The sequence below is a fragment of the Sinocyclocheilus rhinocerous genome, unplaced genomic scaffold (genome assembly GCF_001515625.1).
Source record: "Sinocyclocheilus rhinocerous isolate Xijiao unplaced genomic scaffold, SAMN03320098_v1.1 scaffold12, whole genome shotgun sequence".
In the NCBI taxonomy this organism is placed as follows: Eukaryota; Metazoa; Chordata; class Actinopteri; order Cypriniformes; family Cyprinidae; genus Sinocyclocheilus; species Sinocyclocheilus rhinocerous.
Genome location: NW_015626394.1, coordinates 1,236 through 15,779, shown reverse-complemented (window position 1 = coordinate 15,779; position 14,544 = coordinate 1,236). Strand labels below are relative to the sequence as shown.

The 14,544-nt window shown below is 38.1% G+C and overlaps 1 protein-coding gene across 6 annotated transcripts in view; it reads left to right on the top strand.

Annotated features, from left to right (window-relative positions):
- LOC107714080 (microtubule-associated protein 2-like) overlaps positions 1 to 12,714 on the top strand; it is a 109,950-nt gene extending 97,236 nt beyond the window's left edge. For 3 of the 6 annotated variants that reach the window (XM_016519814.1, XM_016519789.1, XM_016519798.1), the window contains 9 exons: positions 1,576 to 1,866; positions 2,925 to 5,651; positions 5,869 to 6,054; positions 6,512 to 6,649; positions 8,015 to 8,073; positions 9,047 to 9,232; positions 9,744 to 9,888; positions 10,811 to 10,867; positions 12,241 to 12,714. In XM_016519814.1, coding sequence (XP_016375300.1) covers positions 1,576 to 1,866; positions 2,925 to 5,651; positions 5,869 to 6,054; positions 6,512 to 6,649; positions 8,015 to 8,073; positions 9,047 to 9,232; positions 9,744 to 9,888; positions 10,811 to 10,867; positions 12,241 to 12,590 — 4,139 coding nt within the window. In that variant the 3' untranslated portion in view covers positions 12,591 to 12,714. The remainder of the gene's footprint in view (positions 1 to 1,575; positions 1,867 to 2,924; positions 5,652 to 5,868; positions 6,055 to 6,511; positions 6,650 to 8,014; positions 8,074 to 9,046; positions 9,233 to 9,743; positions 9,889 to 10,810; positions 10,868 to 12,240) is intronic. The other 3 variants (XM_016519835.1, XM_016519824.1, XM_016519805.1) reach the window with 3 other exon arrangements.
- The last annotated feature ends 1,830 nt before the right edge of the window (positions 12,715 to 14,544 follow it).

The following is a 14,544-nucleotide window of genomic DNA, read 5'->3' as shown; positions in this document are numbered from 1 at the left end:
TGATCCAGCTTCACCTACAGAAGAAGTGAGTATAAGGTTTTTTAATGAATCTTTGCAAATCGCCTTTCCTAATAATGTGCTAATTAGCAAGTTTCACGATGAATGCGACTAAAGTAAACAGGCCCTCAGAGAGCGGCTCGGAGGAGAGAGGCGGGGTCAGCAGAGCTCATTAACATTTAAAGGAAAATGCTACAAAACGGCTTGCTCTGAAAACAGCTGTTTTGACAGGGTAAAAAAAAGGTGTTTCTTACACTACCATTGAGAAATTTTAACCACACTATGTTACAGACTTTTCATTAAGACCCTAAAGAATCATATCAACTTGTGGAAAATGGCCTTCCGATGACCCCTTTAAAAGTACTACAATAATCCATTAATAGGATCATTATGTGGAATTAGAATCATTAAATCCCTTAAAAAAACATTGACTAAGTTTGCTGCCAATTTGTCCTCCTCTCCCTTTTTCTCTCCCTCATATACTCTCTCTTCTCTCATCCCTCGTTTCACTGCAGCATCCTGCTGAGATATGACCTGGTGTGGTCTGCTTCTCCATATCTAGCTTGGCTCCCAGCAGAGACTGTTGCTGTTCCTTATCTCTCTTTCTCTTTCTCTCTCTCTTTCTCTCTGAGAATGAACTACATCATAAGCTTTGTTCTGAGCAAGAATTCTGCATCCCAGGTTTCACATTCATCCTGACATCTCAATAACTCCCTGACCGGCATTATTATGTCGCTGTGCGTTTCGTTCAGTCTCAGTTAACAGAGACAATGCAGATTCACACAGCATTGTGTGCAAGTGTGTTGTGTGCAAGTCATATTTTCATGTTCAAGAAAAAAACTGAACAAATGAAGGAGCTGATATAGAGTATTTTTCATAAACCTTTGAAATAAGCATTAATAATGTAACTGAGAGGTACATATTTAAAATGAATAATCTGTTTCTTTGGAGTTTTTAGATTTTTTTATTTTATTATATTTTTTTATAGAAATAGGGAACCACCATTGCTTATTGTCTGAAAAACTGATTTAAGCACTATCATAGAAGCAAGATTGGTTTTCTATTGAATGTCAGCATGATGTTATCAGAAGTAGGTGGCAGTTCTGTAAACAAGTTTAATTTTAGACACAATATGGCCAGTATTTTGTCTCTTTTTGTTCCTCTAATGAAAATAATTCCAAATGAAGTCATAGTAAAATCAACTGATGCATGTCACAAAGAAAAACACAGACAAGCGGAGTGATCAAAATGTATTGTTTTTTTAGTCAAATACATTACTTAAAAAGTAGGTTTGATAAAGTAGGTATATTGAGGAAGAACAACTTATGCTTTAATGAGAATCTTGTTTGAAGTGCATGAACATATTCCTTATTCACCTTTATTTACCACCACTTCAAATACTCAAGGTCAGAGAAAACTGCACATATACATTCTACAAAAGTCATAACTGGATATGGAAATTGGATATGTCCTCATAACTGATAGAGCTGAAAGTGTCCCACCTTTTTTATTCCCAAATAACCCAAGTCTGTGTTGTCTATAGTTTTGATGTTTCCACTTGTCTCCCTCTCTATGAAGAAGAGGAGACCATAGAGAGTCTCTCAGCTGCGGAGGAGGAAGAGGAGGAGAATTCAGAAGCCGCAGCAACAGCAGCAGCTCTAGAGGAAGAGGAGGAGGAGGAGCAGTGGAGTGGGGAGGAGCCTGAGCAGGAACCTCCATCTGAGCTCCTAGAGCGGGCAGAGGTTATAGGCTCTGCCCAGGCTCTGCCCAGCCTGCAGGCTGAGGTTCACACACAGGCAGCTACTGTTGCCAACGAGGCCCCTAATGGGGGAGCTGAGGAGGCAGGGGGGCAAGAAAGCCCTGCAGAAGGTGTGTCCATCCTTCTCACAACCTGCATGTTTCTCTCTCCCTTCAAAAAAAAAAAGCAAAGCGAAACCATCATGGAAGCTTTCTAAGGGAATGTGGGTGGATGGCTCAAATATCTCCTCTATCTGCTGATGCTGCAAGGCAACACAGTCTTGATGGTGACCAGCTTCTGTGGCCAGAGCTGTGTGTCTGTCTGTCATTGTCTTTCTTAATTTCTTAAATGCTTTTCCCAGAGCAACTGCCATCTGCTAGCTATCTGATTAAGCTTTTTCTGAACATTACAGCTTGTTTCTCTGTTGATGCAACTGCTGCCAGGTCGACCTCCTCCATATATTGTTGTCCATTGCTCAGTTAATTTTTATTTGCCAGCTACATTGCCAGTTTTGGGTGATTTTTGATGCATGCTCCAACAAAACACCTGTGTTTTTACATGTGGTGAAACTACATGTGGATTCTATGAGAATCCTCTGTTTTTGTGAAATTGTGATATTTTGTTATGCTTCATTTTCAAAGGCATTTGAAAAGCTAAGCTTGTTGATTTAATTTAAATTGTATTTCTTTTTTTTCATTATTTTCAAAGCATTGTCATTTCACATGGTTTACATTCGTGCTTTTTAAATTCTCTTTTTTATGTGAAATGCAGAACAATTTTGAATAAATAAGATACTTTGAATAATTAAAATCAGACCCACTATGCATTTTCCATAATCTCTGAATATGCATTTGGCAGAAGTTTTTAGATGAGCTATTCCATCTTGCTGCTGGTGTACTGACGTCAGTATCGTGTTCGGACCACCTTCTTGGATATTTAATCCTCATTTTATGGACCTCATCCACGCAACATTAAATGTTTTGGGTCTGCATGCTGGTCCTGTCATATCCATGCCATCACTACATCACTGAATTGGTATGTGTGTCTCATCGGCTGCTGCTATTTGAAGGTGGAAGTTCATTTGACCAAGAGCTTTGCCTGTCTGTGTGGTGGTTGGCCTGGCAAATGTATTGTACTTTGAATTATTAATAATACAATACAATGCAGACTACTTGAGATTTGCTTTCAGCTCTGAAGATGGAAGCAGAGCGACTAGACAGTGAGAGGACAGATCCCATTGGCATGGACTTCACTGAATCTGCAGTGCATCTAGATGATGATCTCCCATCTTACCAGAGCCTTGTCAGAGACACAGATATGCTGGAAAGCCCCTTTGCTCGAACATGCCCCATGGAGGATTTTGATCTCCCTCCAAGTTACCAGGGTCATGCCAAAGAACCTTGCGAGACTCCAACTGAAAAGCCTGATGGACAAAGTGATGCTGTGAATCAGCCATCAACCGAAACGTGTGACTCCAGCAATATCCTTGAGGTAAAATCAGGGCAGATTCAAGACAAAGAAATGGAAATATCAACAGATGGGGACATGAAGAACAAATCTGGCATGTCTGCTTATTTTGAGACCACTACAATTAAGACAGATGCCTCCGGGTCTCAAGGAGAAGGGTATTATGAGCTGAGTACTACATCAGAAGAACAAAAGGACTCTATTGGTAACCTACCACTTCCTGAAATCAGCTACAGCACCTTGGCTCAAGCACAGTCTTTGGAAGTCCAACCAGATCTTCCGAAAAGTAGCACAGACACACTACACCCCACATCACCTGTAGACAGAAGAGATGACTGCAGACTCTCTCCTGGAAAACTGGCTCTAGAGCAACGAAGTTACTCTTTAAATATCACCATTGGGGCAATGGATCATGGTGATGCCCAAGGGCATCCAAGAAACTTCTCTCCGTTAGCCACTGACATCATGTCTCATACTAGTGGGAGCCTTGATGAATCTGCTGATTATCTTCCTGTCACCACTCCCTCAGTAGAGAAGCTCCCTCAGTTTCCACCACTGATCCTGGAGACAACTGTCTCTGCCACAGCTCCATCATTTTCACCTCCCCAGACAACAGTCACTGATGTAAAGACAAGTCCACAGACGGAGTCTCCAGAATCACCTGTCCAAGCTAAGAGCTGTTACAAGAACGGCACTGTCATGGCCCCAGACCTGCCTGAAATGCTGGACTTGGCAGGTACCCGATCAAGGTTGACGTCTGACAACACAGACCCAGAGATTATGAGGAGGAAGTCTGTCCCAATGGACATGTCTTCTCTAGTAAGTGATTCTTTAGCACATTTGCTCAAAGGTGACCAGGGCCAGATGGCTACAAAGAGAGAAATGCAGTTGGAGGAGCAAGGATATTGTGTCTTCAGTGAATACTCTGGTCCCATGCCATCGCCTGCGGATGTGCACAGTCCAATGGACTCTTCTTCTCAAATATTCAACACTGTGATATCAGAGGAGAAGGAAACTGGTCTGGTTGCATTTAGACAACAGGAGTGTCTATCAACTGAAGATCTGAAAGCAACAGAAGTTGTTACACCACAGGCAAAACCAGAAGAAGAAAAGCCAAGGAATGAAGATTCTTTTGAAATCGAAATTGTACCTTCTGAAAAACCTTCTAGAGAGACCAATCAAGAGGAATCTGATCTGTTGAATACTGAACCTTTGGAAGAAACCAAGAGTCCAACTTTACCTGATAATGAGAAAGGACAGTTAGACAAACAAGCTGAAACCTTTATCACACCAAAGGTGACGGTTACTCTTGAGGAAGCAAAGCCTGATTTTGATGCAGGTTCCAAACTTTCAGCTGAAACCGAAGCTGAAATAGCTGACTATGAGAGGCAAATTCGCAAATTGGAGATGGAGGACCGACCTTTGAGTGTAGAGGAGGAGCGGGAGCTCCAGGAACTCAGGGAGAAGGTGAAGAATAAACCAGACCTTGTACATCAGGAAGCTTATGAAGAAGTGGATGCAGAGGATGTCTACCAACTCACTGGAGCTGCAAAGGACAGAATTGCTCGGCCCATCAGACCATCCCCAGCATCTTCTGTAGAAAGTGCTACTGACGAGGAGAAAATGCATGTTGGTGACACTGAAAAACCTAGATCACCATGTGAGAAAGAGGCTCTTAAAACAGATCCTAATAGATTATCTCCCGTTGGGTCTTTTGAGAAATATTTTAGAGAGGAGAGACCGTCTGAGCAGGAGGTAAAGCAGAAAGACTCAGTGCAGCCCCTCAAAAAGAATGTTGCCGAGGAGAAACCTCAGCCAGCTCCTTCAAAGACAGACGAGGCTCCTCTTGATGCCACGGTGACTCAAAAAGTAGAGGAAGAGGTAGAGCTTGCTGAGGAGCCTGATGAGGTCATGCCAGAGCCAAAGCCAGCTCTTAATGTGGAAGAGAAGCTGGTGGCAGATAAAACTGAACCAGATGAGGTTGTGGACGAAAACGAGGAGGAAAAAGTGGTTGAGAAAGAAGAAGAGGAAGACGAGGAGGTCTTGGAAGGGGCCAAAGCTGCAGAAGACACTGTTGAGCCTAAAGCTGCGATTGAGTCAGTAGTAACAGTGGAAGATGATTTTATTACAGTAGTGCAGACCATTGATGAGAGCGAAGTCTCTGGACACAGTGTACGCTTCTCAGCTCCCTCTGAGGAGCAACATCCACAGCTCCTCCAAGAGGAGGAAGAGGAGGAGGGGGCTGTGGAAATGGCACAGGAAGTAGAGATGGAGGCTCCCAGTTTGGAGGAAGTCGTAGATGTTCCAGAACCTGTTGAGCCTCCTGTATGTCCAGCTAAAGAGATAGAAGTACCAGAGAGTGAGGCCCCAACTCAAAGCTATGATGACTACAAAGATGAAACTACCATCGATGACTCCATCTTAGACAGCTCCTGGGTGGATACTCAAGGTGTGATTTTAATATCTGTTTTGCATGAAATTTGCTCAGCAAATGACAACACCTTTCAGCTTAATTTGTTTCCTATCTTTTTAGTTAAGTTAAAACAGTTGTATATTAGTTGGATTGAAGCACAGTCAGATTTTTTTGTTTCTGTGAGGGCAAGTAAATGTATGTTTACATCCTGGTATAAAAGTAGTTTGCCTGTTTTACCTCATGTACTCTGTAGATGATGATAAGAGCATGGCCACAGAGAAAATTGAGCCTTTACCCAGAGTGATGAGCCCTGTCAAGAAACCAGCGAAACAGAGGGCTAAAGGCGGCAGGGCCAAAGGAAGAATCACCACCCCTGAACGCAAACCTGTTCGCAAGGAGCCAGTACCCATCCAGAAGGATGAGATGAAGAAGAAAAAAGGTTTTTGTTGCTGGAAGTGACATTTTGTTTTGTTTTGTATCTTCCTTTTCTTTGCATATTCTGTATTTTTTCCCATTATGACATTTCCATATAGCCCTTCAAATGGTTTTCAGCAAATTAAATATTTAAATCTTTGTTTAAATGTTTATTTCCATTTTGGTTAGATGTCATGCATCAAATATATATATATAATATTTATTTATTTATTTTTGAGGCAACAGAGAGTGTGCATGCAAAGTACATGCAATTTTAGTTACATTATTCTGAATTTTCCTGGGGTCAATTAAATCTCAGTGCAATTCTCATGCTTCAACTTTTTTTTTCATTACATCTATGTTAAATAAGTCTTTTAGTAAAACATTTTTTGTTCATTGATAAGGTCAGTGACTATATCGCCTTTTGTCCTGAATTGTATTGCTGCTGTGCCCTTCCTTGATTCTGTGTCTCCCTCTTGTAGCTGTGATTAAGAAGGCTGAGCTCACAAAAAAATATGATATTCAGACGTGCTCTCCTTCCCGGAAGAGTGTTTTAAAATCTACCGTAAGGCACCCTAGACCTACCCAACATCACGCGTGTGTTAAGCGGAAACCCACAGGTGATCTCTGTCACAAGAAGCTGTTTTGCAATGTGGCTGGCAAACATGGGCATTGGCATGTTATTTTAAGAATGATGCTTGTCTATTTTATTTGTTTTTCTTTTTATGTATTTTGTATAGCAGATTGTATTAGTTATGCAAGTTGTATGTTCATGCAGTGTTTGTAATGAGACCCACTGGTGTTTTATTCAATTCTTTTGTTTATAATGTTTTCATTTTCTTATAGCTTTACCTTTCTTTTTGTTGTCTGCATGTATTCTCTGTTTCCATGCTTATTTACACTTAGCTTTCTTTTCAAAGCGGCACTGCTTATTGAATATTGTGAAAATGTGGTGCATCCAATCAAAAGTGTGTGTGTGTGTGTGTGTGTGTGTGTGTGTCTGTGGGTTAATTTTAAAGGATGTCATTCTGACTTAAATGTGTTAGACAGTTTATGAGGTGCAGCATCTCTATTCAAGTGATCATTATTTCCTGTCCTTTTGTAATATTTCTATTTTGTTGTATACAATATTCAGGGACTAACTGCACTGGTTGCTAGGCAACTGGTGGTTTGAGTGAGTTCCGTGTGCAGAAATCTAGAGGAAAGGAACTTACTGTACCTTAATGAAGTTCCAATGTTAGCTTTCTGGGAAATGTGCTTGAATTTATGGTAGACATCTGATACATTGCTGCAATGCCCCAATTAGCCTTTACTGAACAGCCTCCTATGTAATACAGTTAATTTTCAAATTCTCTGTTTTTCTGTGCCAAGTAGTTTCAGAGCAGAGCTTTCCAGTAGCTACAAAATATTTAGCTGTGCGTAACAGTCAATTTCATATTTGATCCTAAATAGACCAATTAGAAATATCTTGGCTTGAGCATTTAAAAAAGTAAACCAATGGTGGTTCAGTCTTGAAAGCTGAAGCGTTTTTTTTCCTCAAACATTGCAGTTTAATATTCAGAGACAACTACAAAAAAGCCATTTCTCTGTTGATTTGCTTGAAAAGTTAAACACTGTGGTTTTGTGGTGCTTTCAGAACATTGCTCTGTTAGATGGAATATCTGACCAGCTCACATAGCAACATTGACTCTACAAATGGCCTGAGTTTGAGGCAGGATTATCTTTGACCAGTCATACCTATCACATTGCACACTTCAGTTTTCTGAAATGAGTGTAAAATAAATATCAAAAGCTTTCAGACTATAATTTCAAGCTCATGTGGCTGCTTTTGTATACAAGATTGCTTTTGCAGTGTATCTGATTGTGTGTAATGTTCGGTTGGTTTTATTTTCATTGGAGAGCATATAACTCAGTGGTCATGGTCATGGTCACAGTATGTATTTCTAAATCATTCTCAGCCTCTCTTTTTCTCTTTCTCTCTGCAGTGTCTGCAGATGGTCGACTGCCCTTCAGTGTGGCCAGGCACTCTAGAGACTGGGCATCTGTAAGCATCACATTAGATTTCAATCGTACAAATATGATGATCCCAATTCAAGTGTAAATCTAGGTTATCTATAGGTTGTCAAAAGATAATCAAATCTATATACACTGAACAAAATTATAAACGCAACACTTTTGTTTTTGCCCCCATTTGTCATGAGCTGAACTCAAAGATCTAAGACTTTTTCTATGTACAGATTTAGACAGATTTGTGAACAATATTTGAGAGAAATAGGCCTTTTGTGTACATAGAAAAAGTCTTAGATCTTTGAGTTCAGTTCATGACAAATGGGGGCAAAAACAAAAGTGTTGCGTTTATAATTTTGTTCAGTGTATTAGAGATCGGCTCAAGTACACAGAAATAACAGCAATAATTAATAAAGAAAGACACAAATTGTGGCTTGGTTTTTATTTTAGTGGCAATAATTATGTTATTTTTAAATCAACTTCAAAACATTTCACATAGATCAAATAACATTGACAACGACACACAAACATACCAAAGGTCCTCTTTTATATTTTGTCATTTGTTACAGTGTAATTTTTGGTGGTACCAAGAATTCAATATATACATATATGTTTGCGCCTCAGATGCCTCCCTGATTTCCACTCTTTGTATTGCCTGCACATCCCATCTTATATCTGTTTTGTGTTTGTTTTGCAAGTTTGCATGACCTTTTTGCCTTATTTCCTTTAACCTTAAATTGATACATTGTGCCCCCTCAAGCAGTTTAATGGCCCATGTACTAATACTACATTTAGAGAAACTAGACACATTTTCTTCTTTTTGTGCTTGTTCATTTTTAATCCCTGAGTGGTTATACATTCTGGTAAATGCCTTTGTATCCTCAAATGTGTGGCCAGATGTTGCTAATTTCATTTGGTTAAACATGCTGTCATGCTGATTTTCATATCATTTTTAGTTTCATTTTCACTGTGCATGAATCACTCATCTGTCCGTGTTCCTCTCATCATAGACCTCCAATCCCACAACACTAACAAAGATCCCCACCTCTAAAATTCGGGCAGAGGCTTTGCTGCCGGCCCGGCCGAACTCGGCCAGCTCCTCCAATAAAAGGAGCCCGTTGGTGGAGGCAGATCTTTATGAGCCCCGCCCTTCTTCAGCAGGCCCACAAGTATTGCTAAATGTATATGCTGTAAAGGTAAGCAGGGAGCGAGATGGTTCGAAAAACGATTTGCTTCTGCACAATACTAACTAATCTAGAACTTTCAAAGAACCCGTTGGTGGAGGCAGATCTTTATGAGCCCCGCCCTTCTTCAGCAGGCCCACAAGTATTGCTAAATGTATATGCTGTAAAGGTAAGCAGGGAGCGAGATGGTTCGAAAAACTATTTGCTTCTGCACAATACTAACTAATCTAGAACTTTCAAAGAACATGTCGTCCTAGAATTTGTTGAAATAAAATGAAAAAGTGAAAATTAATGATTTTCTCACCTCATGTTGTTCCAAATCTGTATGACTTTCTTCTATGGAATACAAAAAGAAAAAGAAAAGAAGAATTGTTGAAGTGTTATGAATTATTAAGACTTGTTTTCCATAAAATTGTTAATTCAGAAAAAATAATGACATGAGGGAGAGTAAATTTTAATTTGTGGGTGAACTATCCCATTAAGTTTACCATGATTCTAACAGGATGAATGACTCTGTCCTCAGGATGGTGGTTCTCGGAGCCCAGAGAAGAGGTCGTCCCTTCCACGGCCAGCATCCATACTAACCCGCCGCCCACACATGGCTGATCATGAGGAGAGTTCCACTTCCATTACCAGCTCTGGGTCCACAGCACCACGCAGGCCCACATGTAAGAGGCATTCTCATGCACCTGTAAAATCTCTATATATTTTATTGATTCTATCTCTATAGATAGAAATAAAAATTGTGATTTTTTTTATTGGTTATGAATGAATGAATGAAACGCATTTGTCTGTGTTTCACTCCGTCTCGAATGTCATTTCTGCCGGCTCGGTACGCTTTCAACTCGTTTTTATAGTCTCGAGCAAGACTGTACGACATTCACATTACATGATTTGACTGATTTTTACGTAGAAAGGGCGACAGCGCACCACATTAAAATAAATGATAATTTATGTTTTCATAATCGCTGGCCAAATTCAAAAATGAAACTAAAATTAAATCATCTTTAAAAAGCAAGTGGGCCCCCTGGTGTTTCGTGGGCCCTACAAAGCTTGCATATTTTGCGTATAGGGAGGATCGGCTCGGCTTATACCTATAAAATCGCTATGTATTTTTTAATTGTTTCTGTCTCTAGATAGAATGATAGAAATTTAATGGACACTTAACAGGTTGTTTAATGCACATCCTGACATCTATAATACTTCTAAAAGTGTCTTATAAGTAAAAATAACCAGCAATAATAAGCAATATACATCTTTATTTTTTAAATACAAGTACAACCACTATATAATAATAATAATAATATTCGACACTGATCGGACTTAATCATCGCTGATTTGATTATACACAACTTACTACAATCAAATTAATACAAGACATTTTATCTATATTGTTTTTATTTGCATATTACCAAAAGCCAGTATGTGCTGCTAAAATTGATGAAAGAAGCACTAATCTAAACTCTTTTTGTGAGGTGCCTGAAGAATCTGAAGTGTTTCCTAAGAGCTTTTTGGACACATTTGGATCTATTATAGGACACGCTCAATCTCACTATATACTCACCCCTTCTCTTCACCCTGCTCCTGTAGCTTTCCGTACTGAAGTCAAAGCACAGCACAGGACAGGCAGGTCTCATAGTATGACAGGTATAGAGGATCAGTCCCTAATGTTTCACCCTGTTTGTTGTCGGTCATTCATACATGCTGTCCTGTGCAAGGATGCAGTCACCATAAAAAATACAGTGCCATAAAAAATTATTCACCTCCATTGCACATTTTCTTACAGCATTGGAAACACAATGTTCACTACTCACATCTAAACTAACTAATCCAAAAAGGGGAATAATTTTTCATGGGCACTGTTATACATAAGGATTTTTTTTTTCACTTTTTTGTCTACACCTTACCTTTCCCATTATGCATGTGAGTATAATGACTTTTTCTTTATGTGTTTGTGCCATTTTAAGTCCATTAAACATTTTTGTATGCATTATGACGTTTAAAAATCAGTAATACGATTTCATATCTATCACTGTCATCATCATCTACAGTGGGGACCAAAAGTCTGCCAGAAGTGCAAAAAATGACTTCTTAATGATCTTATGACTGGTCTTCTTTTACTTGTTTTCCAGTAAAAAGATCTAAAAATCTTTAAAGCAAGATACACTTGCTTGAGAAGCAACATTGCATAAGATATTAAGACTCAGTTTTTACTTATTTTAATTTATATATATATATATATATATATATATATATATAAGCAAGTAAAAAATCTGTAGTAAGACCAAATATTAAATATAATATTTGTATTTTTTTAATAATAAATATAATATTTATTAAAAACATTTTTTTGTCTTGGTGTACTTTTTAAAATGTTTTTGAAAGAAACCTCTTATGCTCACCAGGTCCAGATTTATTTGATCAAAAATACAATAAAAACGTAATATTATTATATTATTACAGTTTAAAGTCTATCTATTTTCTGTTTGAATGTATTTTAGAATATCACATCCTTGAGACATTTTAATATGCTGATTTGGTGCTCAGGAAACATTTCTTATTATTAATAATGAAAACAGTAGTGCTGCTTTATATTTTTGTGGAAACGGTGAGGCTTTTTTTCAGGATTCTTTAATGAAAGTTTAAAAAAGAGCTTTTATTTGAAGTAGATTATTTTTTTGTAAAATGTCTTTACTGTCAATTTCGGTCAATTTCATGCAACCTTGCTGAATAAAAGAAATAATATCTTCAAAAAAACAAATTGTACACTATATCAGTGCTATTAAACATGAAATATATTTAACTTTCTGAAAACAAGTCTCAGTATCTTATGCGGTGTTGCTGTAGTTTTTCTCAAATTGTTATGCTGATAAAATAACTTGAAAAAATAAACATGGAATTTAGACTCCACTGTATATTTTCTGTGAGAAAATATGAACAAGTCATCTTCACATTCGTTTGCTGATGTTGCACTTCCTGATTTCGAGCATTTAAATTGATAATTTCTGTTTTCACTGAAGGCGCAGAGACTACTCGGTCCCGCTCGGCCCGCAGTGGCACCTCTACACCCCGCACGCCCATGTCCACGGCCATCACCCCTGGAACCCCTCCCAGCTACTCCTGCCGTACTCCAGGCACCCCCCACACACCGGGCACCCCCAAATCTCTCAGCCTGCTATCCCAGGAAAAGAAAGTGGCCATCATCCGAACGCCTCCAAAATCCCCGGCGACTACACCCAAACAGCTGCGCGTCATTAACCAGCCACTGCCTGACCTCAAGAACGTCAAATCCAAGATCCGTTCTATTGACAACATCAAGTACCAGCCCAAGGGGGGCCAGGCAAGTCCAAATGCTCATGATTCGTCCTGATTTCACCTCAGCTTCCACTCGCTTTTCCCATCCCCATCTGTCTTTCTTGCTGTTGTTATGCACCTTCAGGGACGATTCTGTCCCTTGTGGGCACATTGTCCTTTCAAGTGTGCTTTACTATGTCTCGCACTCATCGCTATTGCCTTATGTCCGCATATATCAATTCACTGTGTGCATACTAATGGCTGCACATAATAGCTGTTAGGCCAGTTCACTCGTCTTAGATTGCCTTGTTCCTTCCCTGACTGGAAGGTAATTTATTCTTATGACATGGCATTTATTCTTATGGCATGAAACAAAGCATGCTCCAAAACTTTACCTCATTATTTTTTTTTAATTAATTTAAATATTTATTTTAAATAGCAACATTTGCATTTTGAAATGAATCAGAGATAATCACTAGAACACTTTTCATTTGTTTTATACATTAGTTTGTCAAAATCATGACATTACATTTATCTTTCACGTTACCTTTCATCAGATGATTTAAAAAAATTAATTATATGGCAAGACGATTCAATTAATTGCATGTTTTCATCTTTTTTTTGTTTTGTTATAAATAATTATTAAATTGACACTCCTAAATATATATTAAAGTTATATAGTTTCAATATATACAGTAAATGCGTCATTTATCACATTATATTAAATTATGTGTGTAATTTTATATTATATTGTTTATATTTTTACTGTTCAAAAGTTTGGGTCAGTAAGGTTTTTTTAAATAAATTAATACGTTTATTTAGCAAGAATGCATTAAATTGATTTAGCAAGGATGCATTAAATTGGTCAAAAGTGACAGTAAAAACTTTTATAATGTTACAACAAAAATATTAACATCACAGGAATAAATTACACTTTGAAAGATATTTCACCATATTACTGTTTTTGCTGTATTTTTGATCAAATAAATGCAGCCTAGGTGCGAAAAAGAGACTTTGTTTAAAAACCATTAAATCTAACTGACCCCAAACTTTTGAATGGTAGTTTAAAAATATGTATTTAAATGTAAACATATGAATTATTTTTAACACTTTTAACACTATCAGATACCATCAAGTTTTGCCCCAGTACTGAAAAAATAAGTAATGGAATATTTGTGGGACTGTGTTTAGTATTTCTGCCTCTCTTAGGGAAATGCTAGATAGACTGTTCTATTACAGAACTCTGTTTGGATTGTATAGTAGATTGTAGAACAACTGGACTGCATCCTGGGATTGTGGAAACTTCAAGTATACACACATAAATGCACATACAGATATGCACCAGGGTGGTTTTTATGTCTCGGACATACTGGTCTTTACTGGAAGGTTTGTTTTCCAGGTTGAACAGAGTTCAGCCGGAACGATGAGGACAGGCTCGTGATGTAAACACTCCTTGTGTCTTTATGTCATTTCATGCAAGCTTACTGTAATGACCAGGGTGTAGGCTGCGTGTTGAGAGTGACATATTTATGTCTGGCTTGTGGCAGAGTGCAGCGGTGCAGAGAAAAGAATTTCATCAGCCAGAGGAGTGGGAGATTGTGAGGTTACTGGGGTGGGAGACTGCAATGAGAAATGATAAGGAAGGACATTAAGTGACATTGGAGTAATTAAGTTTGTCTGTTGTGTATGTCTTAGAGACAGTGTGTAAGACTTCAGTTCTTGAGAAATGTTTTTAATGGGGGAAGATCAGTTTTTCTTGTACTTTTGAAGTAAAACTTTGACAAAACAGCTCAATATTAATGTAGTAGTAATATAGCAGTATTAAATGAAGAAAAATGTTGGTTAGGACTTTTTTCTATCATGAAATGATTAGATTTGGAAAAGTTGGAACATTTTTACATATAAATTTATATGTTTTTAAAAATATTTTTAAATAGTTTTTTAACAATTAATTTGATAACATTTTTATTGAGGATGTAAGGGAAACAGGTCAATTTAGCTCAAAGGGAATCATTTAAGATTTTATAGGG